Here is a 10,932-nt window from a genome sequence, read left to right on the forward strand (position 1 = left end):
ATGGATCGAGCGCTGTCGCTATTCGCGATACATTAAGCCTGCTTCGCAATTAAAATTTCAAATCATATTGGAAACGTCCCTTGTTGCGTTAGATTGACAAGCGAATAATTACTGTTTATCGCACGTGTCTCAAACTCTTGTTACATAATTATCGATTCCTATTGGCTTCTTCTCTCGATTATCGTCCCGTCATTGGATATTTATCGCGGTATTGAATTTCGCATGTTTTTCGTATCAACATTACAGCATAATTAATGTTCTTATGTTTGTTTCCGCGTGCGTCCATCTAGCGATCTCTTTTATCCATGGCAAACGCCAACAGCGCTCAACAGTCGTTCCATTCACAGTGACAATCTGGCGTCTGCTTCGGTGTTTGGCGATCGTTTGTACAAAGCTGGTAAAATTTTGCGTGCGTCGTGTGATTTATCCGTGAAAAAGAAACGATCGCGTAGATATCGGTAACATCGCGCTGCTTCGTCGTCGACTCGAAGAAACGTCAGAAGCGGAACATATCTATCTACGAGAAGACATTTGCGGAGGAGGAACGCGTCCCTTCGCTCGCAGATACATCTCGGAACGTCGAGATCTCCCTCTGGCACTTGGCATCGACGCGCGAATCGCGTCGCGTCACCTCGTCCTTTCTTCCTTTCACCCTTCGCTACGTGAGAATTTCGTACAGGAGTGAAGAGAAAACGAAATGGGAACGTTTTGCTACAACTTCAGCAAGTACGCGCTGGTGATCGTGAGCTTTGTATTTTTGGTGAGTCTCCCTTCGCGTCTCTGTCAAATCGATACGCGCCTTTTCCCTCCACCCGCGGACAATTTAATTCATCGGGATATACCGTTTTGTCGACGAACGTGCGTTTTTCTATCCTCTCAAGAGAGCAGACGACTTTCTCGAATTTATTTTATAAATTATAATTATGTTATTGTTATTGTTATTTCACTTTATTTTATAAATATTGTATTATTAATATATATATTTTATATACATATATATATTAGAGCGTATAAATTTTGATCGAAAAGATCGTGCGAAACTTTGCTTTCGTTATAGCTCGCAGTCGTTATCACTGATACCCTTTCGTTCATGTTTTGATTCGATATTACTTTTATGAAGCGCAACGCTGATAATGTGTTGAATTTTTCTCGTCGTGGTAGAAACATCAATTTTATTATCTATTTCGTTAGCATTTTATTTTTAAAAAGAGGGAGAAGGGACTTTTCGCAAACGAATAAGATTACGAATGCGAGTTGCACGTGGGCGATCGCGTCCGAGACCGAAATATCGATGATGACTTTTAAAGTGCAGGCCAAAAGTACATAAAACGTAAATCGAAGAATCATACAAGAGACGTAAGAGACCTTCGAATCGAACGATAATATGATTTTCAACGAGATGAATAAGTATTAACTTAACGCCAACGACAGTTCTGTTTTCTTATTAGCCGAAGACGTTTGTCGCGCGCGAACAAATATAAAGATATCCGGACATGTGTAATTACGAAATATTCATCTTGGATAAATGCGCGTTTAAATATAGTTTTGTAGTCAAAGAGAACGAGCACGTTCCTCCTACGAACTTCGGCCCACGCCGCGGCCCCGTTTCCTCTCCTCTCCTCCTTTATCTCTCTTGTTACGAGTATCGCGACGAAAGAGAACGTCTTTAGACTGCATCTTGTACCGATTATATTTGATATATGTAATGCTATCTTGTAAGCTGCTTGAAAACTTGTCGAGTTTATAAAAACAACGCGCTCTGAAATTAAAGCGGTTTCGCGCAAAAAGATTCCAAAAATGACGTTTTGTCGCAGATTTATCGCGATGAGATTGTGACAATCGAAAGAGAAAAATGATTGTTGATCTGAACGTTTCAGATTTAAGTCGCTTCAGTGAATATTAACTCTGATATTAACTCATTGGAATCCGTCTGATTCACCAGATCGCTTTTAGTTTTCTGCTCTCTTACATCAGCTCTCTCGCTTATACAGGGTGTCCGGAAAATTTAAATTTTGAAATTTAAGATTTAAATTTAAATTTAAATTTAAATTTAAAAATTTAAATTCAAAATTTAAATTTAAAATTTAAAAATTTAAATTTTAAATTTAAATTTTTAAATTTTGAATTTAAATATTTAAATTCAAAATTTAAATTTAAAAATTTAAATTCAAAATTTAAATTCAAAATTTAAATTTAAAAATTTAAATTCAAAATTTAAAATTCAAAATTTAAATTTTAAATTTAAAAATTTAAAATTTTTAAAAAATTTTAAAAAAAGGGATGCCAAGCGGACTAAATTACGATTTTTTTAACATAAAAGTGGCTATAACTCGGAAACGACTTATTTCCGGACTTATATTTACATAACTTTTTTTCCTTCTTGTGGGTCCCGAATCACTTCCCGAAGTACTACGGGCAATTTTCCGGACACTCTGTATAGACTCACGATGAATAAAAAGTAGGGTATGAGAAGTCTTTTCAAGCTATGCTTATGTAAGCCTCATTATATATAAATTGATAGTTGTCACGGTTAGTAAAGTTGGCATTTTCTCTCAAAGTAGAAATAATAAAGAAGATTTTCCGCGCGTTTTCAATTATTCGCGATAATAGAGGACCTAAAAGCGTCGCTATCAGTTTTAATTAATTATAAATAAATATTTGGGAGATAACTTTGACAAGATGTTGCACCGCTCGATTTTGAGAATATCTGAGATTCTTTCCACTTATTCCTTCGCACAAGCGGAAATTTGATACGTGTATAAAAATACTGAAATTTCCGATTCAGCAATTTTAACATCGCGTTTTCTTCAAAGTTGTGTATATTAGTATATTTTTGCGATTTATTTCTCTTATCTCTTTACAGATAGAAATCGTATATCATTTTCATTTGTGAGAAAAATATTCTCGATTCCAAAAATTCCCAACTCCCTTTTTTTTAGAAAGAATTCTCGGTTCCACAAATATTTGATTCCATATTAACACATATATTTTTCATTTATATTCATTTATACAAGCTAATTGACTAATGTACTAATACTTGAAAACGGCGCGCGGTGCTTTGAATGTTAACCATCTCTTTTGAGACACGAACTCGGTATATCCGGTGAAACGCGTTTTAAGACACGACACAGGAAATCCCATAAAAATCCGCGCGCTTAAATGGAAGCTCCACCACATCTGGCGGACAGACTGTTCCATTGTAAATGTCGCATCTTCTCTTGTCCTGTCGCGTGCTGGATTTAGTTCGTTAAAGTGGCTCGTTAGCCTTCCTCCCATTCTGCTGAAACCACGCGTATCTGAAAAGTTGTGCTCTTTATACTAAAGCGTTTCAAAAGAAGAATTCGTCGCAAATTCGAGCTTTCCAGAAATAAATTATAAATATAAAATTGTACTAGCTAAGAGGTATAGAGTATAAGAGTATATCTTTTATAAAAATATATAATTAATCAAGATATATGATGTCTTATAGATTATCGCGATAGCGGTGATAGTCCTGGCAACATGGATGTTGACGGACAAAACATTCTTGGTGTCCATCGCTCAAGAAGGCAACAATTACGACGCGGGTCTGTATATCCTGCTTGCCGCTGGTATCCTCATGTTCATCGTCGCCTTCTTAGGCTTCTGCGGTGCTTTAAAGCACTCTCGGTGTAGTCTAATCACATTCTTCGTCATTATGCTCGTCATTATCGTCGCGCAAATAGCTTCCGCAGGCTGGCTTTACACTCACTGCGATCGACTAGATGAACTGTTGAGATCTTCCGTGACAAACACTGTTAAGGTAATTTTTCGTCCTGTAATTATTTAATTTATAATCACATAATATTAATCACAGTACATTAAGGAATGTATAAATAGACATCGCGTTATCTTTACAGAAGGAGTATGGCGAGGTAGAATGTCGTACGCAAATCATAGACGCGATTCAATCCGGTCTCGAATGCTGCGGAGCCACTGGACCTGCGGATTGGGCCGGTAGCAAGTACGGCGGCAAGGATCCCTCTCTTCCAATTAGTTTGACCGTCTCCGCTGATGCCAACAACATATACAAAGTACCAGAATCATGTTGCAGAGAGATAGGCAGTACTGCCTGCAATGAGGGTCGCAACATTAAAATTGCCGGAATTGTGGGCCCTGCGATCTACAACGAGGTAACACTTAATTTTATATCTTTTTAATAATTTTATATTTGTTGCATAATTTTTTACGCGAGTATCGTGCATTAAATACTTATAAAGTCGAGATAAAAAATTGTATTGCAGGGATGCACGCAAAAATTGATGGACACGCTCAAGGGTCAAGCTTCTCACGTTATGATTATAGCATTACTGGTTCTAATCGTAGAAATCCTTGGTTTAATACTCGCTTTAATTTGTTGCTGTGAAGGCGGTGCGTCGGATAGATATAAAGCTTAAACTAATTTATCGTATATGTCATAAGAATCTCTTTATCTTGCTGAATCCCCATGTCCCATAGTAATGCTGTACGGAGAATATCGAAATTTTACTTTTCCGTGCCAATGCTAATAATACTTTACAAATTGTGTTTTATATTTGGTCATATACCGGATGGCCGAAATATTCTCTCGATTGATACAAAACACTTTGGATAAGTATTTTATAGACTGTATCGTATATCATCTTATGCGAATTGGTACGCGTTATTTTGGGACCAATTCAAGATCTTATATATATAATATAATAGCACCATTTTATAATTTTTTTTCTTTGTAAATAACTTGATATATTGGATACATATTTTACAAGATTGATCTACAATTTATTTTTATGACATACTGAATAACTCATATGAGTGTGAGTAATATGGTATATCGAATTTTTGATTGATTTATCTTAAAAGAAATACAAAGATAAATTGCACACAGGTATCTTCATTGAAACATGTAATTATATGTAATCTTTACCGAGACATGTACATAAATTTCAAAGGAAAATTATATCCATACACAAATTGAGGCTACTGGATAAAAGCTAGGGCAAAATTTATGGAATATTTGCACTAATTTGAGTAGACTTATATTGATTTAAATTAGTGCAAATATAATCACTTAAGATATAATGTGTATATAAGTCATTCAAAAAAGATTTGAGAGAAACAGCAGGACTGTAGAAAAAGTCTGATTAGATAAATGCTTCCTGAATATTTCTAATATTCGTCACATTAGTTTCATAACATTATCGGATTTTAATATTATCTTGATCTTATATATACACCTGTATATCACATATATATGACATACATACATACACATATATCGATATATATATACTCCAGAAGAAAATTTTCATTTTTTACGCACAGATTAATTGATGAATGCAAATTTATTGTTTTAATGAAAATGTTTTATATTCGGTTTTGCCGATTACTGCCAAAAAAGAATGCTCTTCTATTATATACAAATATATATTTTTTTTCCAATTTAAAGACTTATATATACATAAGCATTTAATATATATCTATATATCTTTTACAAGGTACCTACACAGCTAGATTTTCTTCGGGCCAAAGTAGTAAACCAAACTAACGCATTGCGTTGATATATAAAGTTGATATATAAAGTGAAAATTGTATTTTAAAATGAAAATTGCATAATATAAGAGGAATATTATAGAAATATTATTTCTATGACAAACAACATATATTTTGTTGCATCTGACATATTTATAATGTATCTTATATATGTTTAATATTTTAAACAATATTGTAATTATAAGTTTTAATTTTATCTCATTTATCGCTAGTAAATTAAAAGCTGCGTTTTCATTTAACTAATCTTAATCAATTATAGTGTTTAATTATCTGAGTAGAATTCTCATACTGATTCTCATATCTTATATTTTTGACGCTTAATCTCGCAAATCAAAATGGATGAAAAAACATTAACATACTTTTGATATGATCAACGTAGCTCTTGTACTTTAATCTGCAGCGCAATCGTTATAGTATCTAGTCTATATAGAAACGATTAATATTAATGTATCGATTTACACTTGCTTTGTCTTATGAGAGAAATATTATATTTTATATATGTTATTTTTTATACATATATTGACGCGATTATATTTTATACATATATAATGACGCGATTATATTTATATACGTTCTATATGAAATACAGCAGTAATCGTTACTGCCAATTTTTGAAAAATTACTCCTTATTCCTTTTACATGAGTAGTGATGTGTCCAATTTTAATTGTAAATTGTATTGCAACTGAACTTGTATTATACCGAAAACACTATCTTTACAGACAGCGCGTTTTATTACAGTATCAATATTTTTGTACCATTATGTAATAGAATCTAAATAGTCTTCGAATCTTTGTATTATATTTAATATGCATGTAACATATTTGATGTGCTATATAACATGTGCTCTTCCTTAATTTCATTTACATTAATAAACATATAATTAGTATATGCAATGATTTAAAGATGCATTGTATATTATAAAAGTCGAAGTATATTTGTACAATGTTTAATGTACATTACATAATTATATGTATAATGTACGCTTTATTGTAATTAAAATTTTTGCAACAGCGTTGATTACAAGAAATTGAACAATACTCGAAAAACTTGCGTTTTGAAACTAAGTTTTTGACATCTTTAGTCATCTTGATAGTTGTCGCGAACGAAAATCTAAAGAGGTGATTAAATTAGAGGCTGCTAAAATTCGCAATCAAATGAATTGTTAAATCGTGATTCGAGATATATATTCGCCGTTTAATAAAACATAAATAATTTTATAGTAGTCAACGAAATCATCGATGTTATGTAAAAAAATTTTAACACAAAATGTAATTGTTGTTTGTATGTAAAAAAAAATACAAAACGGCGTGTAACAGCAATACGTATTTTGACTAAAAATCGTACAATACTCTTTCGATTCTGTATTAATACACGCACACATGTGCACAAATACACGTACGCACGCATATATCTACAAAAATTTCTGTTTTTTTACAGATTCCTGATTAAATTCTACTATTGATTATTTTTCAAGTTTATATTTTTTCCATGCGCGAACCGTATTTGTACACACATTTAAATTTAATGTTGTCTGCCGTTTAATATAAAAGATAAAAAATCTATAAATGTATAAATAAATCTATAAATGTAAAATTATATTACACTTGCGTGTGCAAGAATAAAGCGTAAGCTTCTGATAAAAAATTTGTTTGCGCTCTCCCGCAATGTTATATTATACATCGTGAAATTGAGACAATTATATTCCACGAATAAACTTCCATTTTTGCTTCTATATTTATATATATATATACAGTTCTTTACAAATAAAGATATTACCTTTACGAAAGTGTTTAAGTATGATTAAATTAATGGCCTAATTGTTGATTTATTAGTTTATCCTTTTCTTCGTAAATTTGAATTTTTTTTAGAAATATTGTCAAGAATATAATCCATCAAAATACTTATACTTTATACAGTTGACGCTACGAACACAATGAGCACTTTTAATCGTGAATCCTTATCCGGTGAACACATTGCAAGACGTTAATAACGATGAGCTCAAAGCGGAACGAACGAAGCGAGAAAGCGAGCGAGCGATTGTGAAAAGGAAGAAGAAGAAAGGAAAGATCGGAAGGAGGTGATCACACAAGGAGAGCGAGAAAGCGGAGGGAACGAGAAGTAATGGAACGTGGAGGGGGCCGGTTTGCATGCACCTGGGGACCCGCAAGGGGCCCAGGAGGGAGCGGGACCGCAGGTGCGGTCGGGATGAAGCACGGCCGAGCAATGTTGCGCGGTCCGTCGTGGTGCAGAGAACAGGAGCGTCCGCTTCCTGTCCTTCCTCTTATCCGAGAGTCCGCCGCTCTTCGTGCACCACGTTTCGCTGCTTCCGAAGCTCCCGTGCTTCGCGTGGGACGACGATCTTTCTTTCCTCAACTCCGAAAACTTTTGGTGCAAATTACCGAAACAAGGTGCGTGCTTCCGATTGGCGTTTGTTCACAGGACAGAGATCTCTCTTTCTCTCTTTCGCAACATCGTCAAACATACAGTTTCGACGGTGCACTCCCTATTTCGGACGGAAGGCGTACGGGAATCTTCGAGTTTCTTTTTTCTCTCGACATGCGAGAGAAATAATAAGTGAGATCTTTTGATAGAAATTTTCTACGACTCAATCTCGATGAATGTCGAAATTTGAAGCGCGCGTGTAATCTAATAAATAATAAAGATATCGAACAATAAACGTATTTGGCTAATTATATTAAAGCAAATTTTTTTTTTATAAAATGATACAAACTCAAGATTTTTCCGCGTTTATAAATTAATTAATAAGAATATATTACTGAAAGAGGGAAAGCCATTATTTTTATTTGAAACTCGAAAGATAAAGTCGATCGAAGCCATTTGCTCTCTACATCTGCCTTCGTTTGTAATTATCAATCGGACGCATAATTTTAATGTGCTTTTTGTCAATGCCAACGCTAGCAAGTGTAACCGTGCCACGGTCACGTATCACGCTGTGTAACCGCGCGTATGATATATGTCTTGTTTGTATAATATTCAAAAGAGTCTAGGCGTTTAGGATTTTCCTTTTGCTCGACATCACCTATCGCGTGGGTGAGCCAGTTTAACATATTTTTTCCGAGTCGAAGATACGATATTGAGCGACCTACTTCAAAACTAAGATTTTAAATTGCCGATAGATACGACGGTGTAATGTTTCATATCAGAGTGCAATCGCGTTTTATGATTTAATTCTCTCTGTTTAAATTTTCGAACTATTGAGTTGTTCAAACACGAAGCGATTAAAATTGCTTGCTTGTATCGATTGATGTATAACAAAGGGCCCTTTCTATCTCCCTTCTTTGTCTGTAATCTTTTAATCCTTCTTCTTCTAGTCTTTGAAAATAGCTAATTTGACGATTACGTATCTATAAATTTGAATCTAGATAAAGAGCGTGATGCACGAAACTCTTCCCGACTGATAAATCCCGAGCGACACATTCAGCGGTCGGATGTATGATCGTAAATGTAAGTTCGAAATTGTTTCGAATCTGTGAGGCCGTGAACATTATCGTCAACAGCCACGATGAAGACTATCGTTCTTTCTTCAACACTTGTACTTATATTTGCATCGATCGCCGGATCGATCAATGACTGCAACGACCCGAATTTTCACTCTCTGGAGACGTCGGAGACATCCAGACTCAGGTGCGGCCCGGCCTTCAAAGATCTTTGTCACTGTATGAGAACATGCTACGATGGCCACCATCAGTACGTCGTGAATTGTACAAACGCAGGATTCTACGATACTTCCCCGCTGGCGCATCTTCCCAACGACACGCAAGTGCGTCACGTAGATAAGATTAAGGAGATGCGATACTCTCTACATACGTGGCATAACACTATTCATTTCTTTCGACTCATCAGGTGCTCATCTTTACGGGAAACGAACTGCAGGAACTGCCGTGGAATGTGTTCGGCACTCTAGATAGTTTACCGTATCTGAGAGTGATAGACATGTCGAACAACAAGATACGCGAAATTCGCGGCAAGGCCTATCATCACGTGCAACACGTGGAGCGTCTCATACTCGACTTCAATGAACTTTCGTTGGACCCCGCGAGAAGCCATCCTAGAGTGTTCTCCAACTTCGTCTCTCTTCTGGAGCTTCATTTGACCGACGCTTTCGAGGACGGTCCACCGAGGAATTTGGCGTCGACGCTTCACGATATTTTTGTCAACAGGTAAACGCATCGCTCTCTCTTAATCTCGCTTGGTTCTGTCAAAGAAAAATGTAACGATTTTTCTAATTTACTTTTTTAGTAATCTCACGAAACTAATAAAACTTCACTTGGAGCAAAACGAAATCTCGGAGTTTCGGGACGCCAACGTATTCTGCGATCTACCGAATCTCCTGGATCTCCATCTCGGCGATAACGCGCTGAGCGCGCTTCACTTTAATCTCTCATGCCTGCACAATCTGCGCTTCCTGGATCTTCGGCGAAATAAATTCACGAGAGTTCTCGAACACGATCTCCATACCATAGACAATCTCGCTAAACACGATCGGTCTGTGATCGTAGACTTTGCCGGCAATCCTTTCGAGTGTTCCTGCAGGCTCAATCCATTCATCAAATGGATGAACAAGACGAGAGTGTTCCTTCGAAACAAAGCCAGCTTACAGTGTTACGAAGGTATTCTTGAATATTAAATTTTTTTCATATATGAAGATCGAAATTTACATTCTTTTGCTATTATTAGGAAATGTAAGTCACGACTTTCACGAAACGAAGAATTGCGCACCGAAATTGTTAGCTTCCGCCCGACGAGGAACAACGGTGCTACTTTGCTTCCTCTCGATGGTACTCATCGCCCTAGTATGCGCTCTGGTCTATCTGCAACGGACGAAACTCCAGAAGAAGATCGAGCCGGTGTTCGATTCAGTCAGCAAGAGAGTGCGATATACTTCGATAGCGAACGGTGATGTTCGCGAAGATGTATGAAGGGAAAAATTGTACTTGGAATAAAACATTTTCATTCTGTGGAGAGACAAATTCGCGATCTCGTTTAATCAATTCCAATATTAAAAACAATGAAGTTAAAGATCGCGTCTCGTAAGATGTTTTGCGCGTAAAACTTTGTAAAATGTTTATAAGCATAACGGTATCACGTCATTTGATACCGTTAAATTAAGCAATTCGTGTGTCGTGGTGTTTGACGCATGCGAAAAATCAAATGATATATTTTCAGATATTACACAAAATCACCGAGCCCGATATTATAAAAAAATTGTAATTAATATCGTAACATCCGACTTAATTCTACAATGTATAACCTGTTTATAAATAAACATAATTTATTACGATTCTCTCTCTCTTTCTCTTTCTTGAAACTATTATTTCAGCATTTCATGAGCAGATGTTTATATCACGTAGATAAATTTT

The 10,932-nt window shown here is 35.5% G+C and overlaps 2 protein-coding genes across 4 annotated transcripts; both read left to right on the forward strand.

Annotated features, from left to right (window-relative positions):
- Window positions 1–303: 303 nt before the first annotated feature.
- LOC145962896 (CD9 antigen) lies at window positions 304–7,283 on the forward strand. Of its 2 annotated transcripts, none has more exons than XM_083084372.1 (4): window positions 304–760; window positions 3,470–3,781; window positions 3,879–4,151; window positions 4,263–7,283. In XM_083084372.1, exons 1-4 carry the CDS (start codon window positions 698–700, stop codon window positions 4,413–4,415), a joined length of 801 nt encoding a protein of 266 aa, XP_082940498.1. In that variant the 5' UTR covers window positions 304–697; the 3' UTR covers window positions 4,416–7,283. The 2 variants fall into 2 exon arrangements, with proteins under 2 accessions (XP_082940498.1, XP_082940499.1); XM_083084373.1 differs by lacking the exon at window positions 304–760 and adding an exon at window positions 3,187–3,402.
- Window positions 7,284–7,741: 458 nt separating this feature from the next.
- Window positions 7,742–10,853, forward strand: LOC145962894 (trophoblast glycoprotein-like). Of its 2 annotated transcripts, none has more exons than XM_083084368.1 (5): window positions 7,742–7,959; window positions 8,935–9,332; window positions 9,416–9,732; window positions 9,812–10,182; window positions 10,250–10,853. In XM_083084368.1, the coding sequence occupies exons 2-5, from the start codon at window positions 9,075–9,077 to the stop codon at window positions 10,489–10,491; spliced, it is 1,188 nt and encodes a 395-aa protein (XP_082940494.1). In that variant the 5' UTR covers window positions 7,742–7,959; window positions 8,935–9,074; the 3' UTR covers window positions 10,492–10,853. The 2 variants fall into 2 exon arrangements, with proteins under 2 accessions (XP_082940494.1, XP_082940495.1); XM_083084369.1 differs by lacking the exon at window positions 7,742–7,959 and adding an exon at window positions 7,990–8,125.
- The last annotated feature ends 79 nt before the right edge of the window (window positions 10,854–10,932 follow it).

This window comes from Camponotus vicinus, unplaced genomic scaffold (assembly GCF_025532165.1).
Source record: "Camponotus vicinus isolate PSW18456_S1 unplaced genomic scaffold, iyCamVici1.0 SCAF_12, whole genome shotgun sequence".
Classification (NCBI taxonomy): Eukaryota; Metazoa; Arthropoda; class Insecta; order Hymenoptera; family Formicidae; genus Camponotus; species Camponotus vicinus.

Bases quoted from the DNA above. Each gene is read 5' to 3' on its own strand.
- LOC145962894 (XM_083084368.1), top strand. From the start codon at position 9,075: ATGAAGACTATCGTTCTTTCTTCAACACTTGTACTTATATTTGCATCG. The intron at 9,333-9,415 runs GTGCGTCACGTA...TCGACTCATCAG, and splicing joins ATCTTCCCAACGACACGCAA to GTGCTCATCTTTACGGGAAA. The intron at 9,733-9,811 runs GTAAACGCATCG...TTACTTTTTTAG, and splicing joins CACGATATTTTTGTCAACAG to TAATCTCACGAAACTAATAA.
- LOC145962896 (XM_083084372.1), top strand. From the start codon at position 698: ATGGGAACGTTTTGCTACAACTTCAGCAAGTACGCGCTGGTGATCGTG. The intron at 761-3,469 runs GTGAGTCTCCCT...GATGTCTTATAG, and splicing joins TCGTGAGCTTTGTATTTTTG to ATTATCGCGATAGCGGTGAT. The intron at 4,152-4,262 runs GTAACACTTAAT...ATTGTATTGCAG, and splicing joins GCCCTGCGATCTACAACGAG to GGATGCACGCAAAAATTGAT.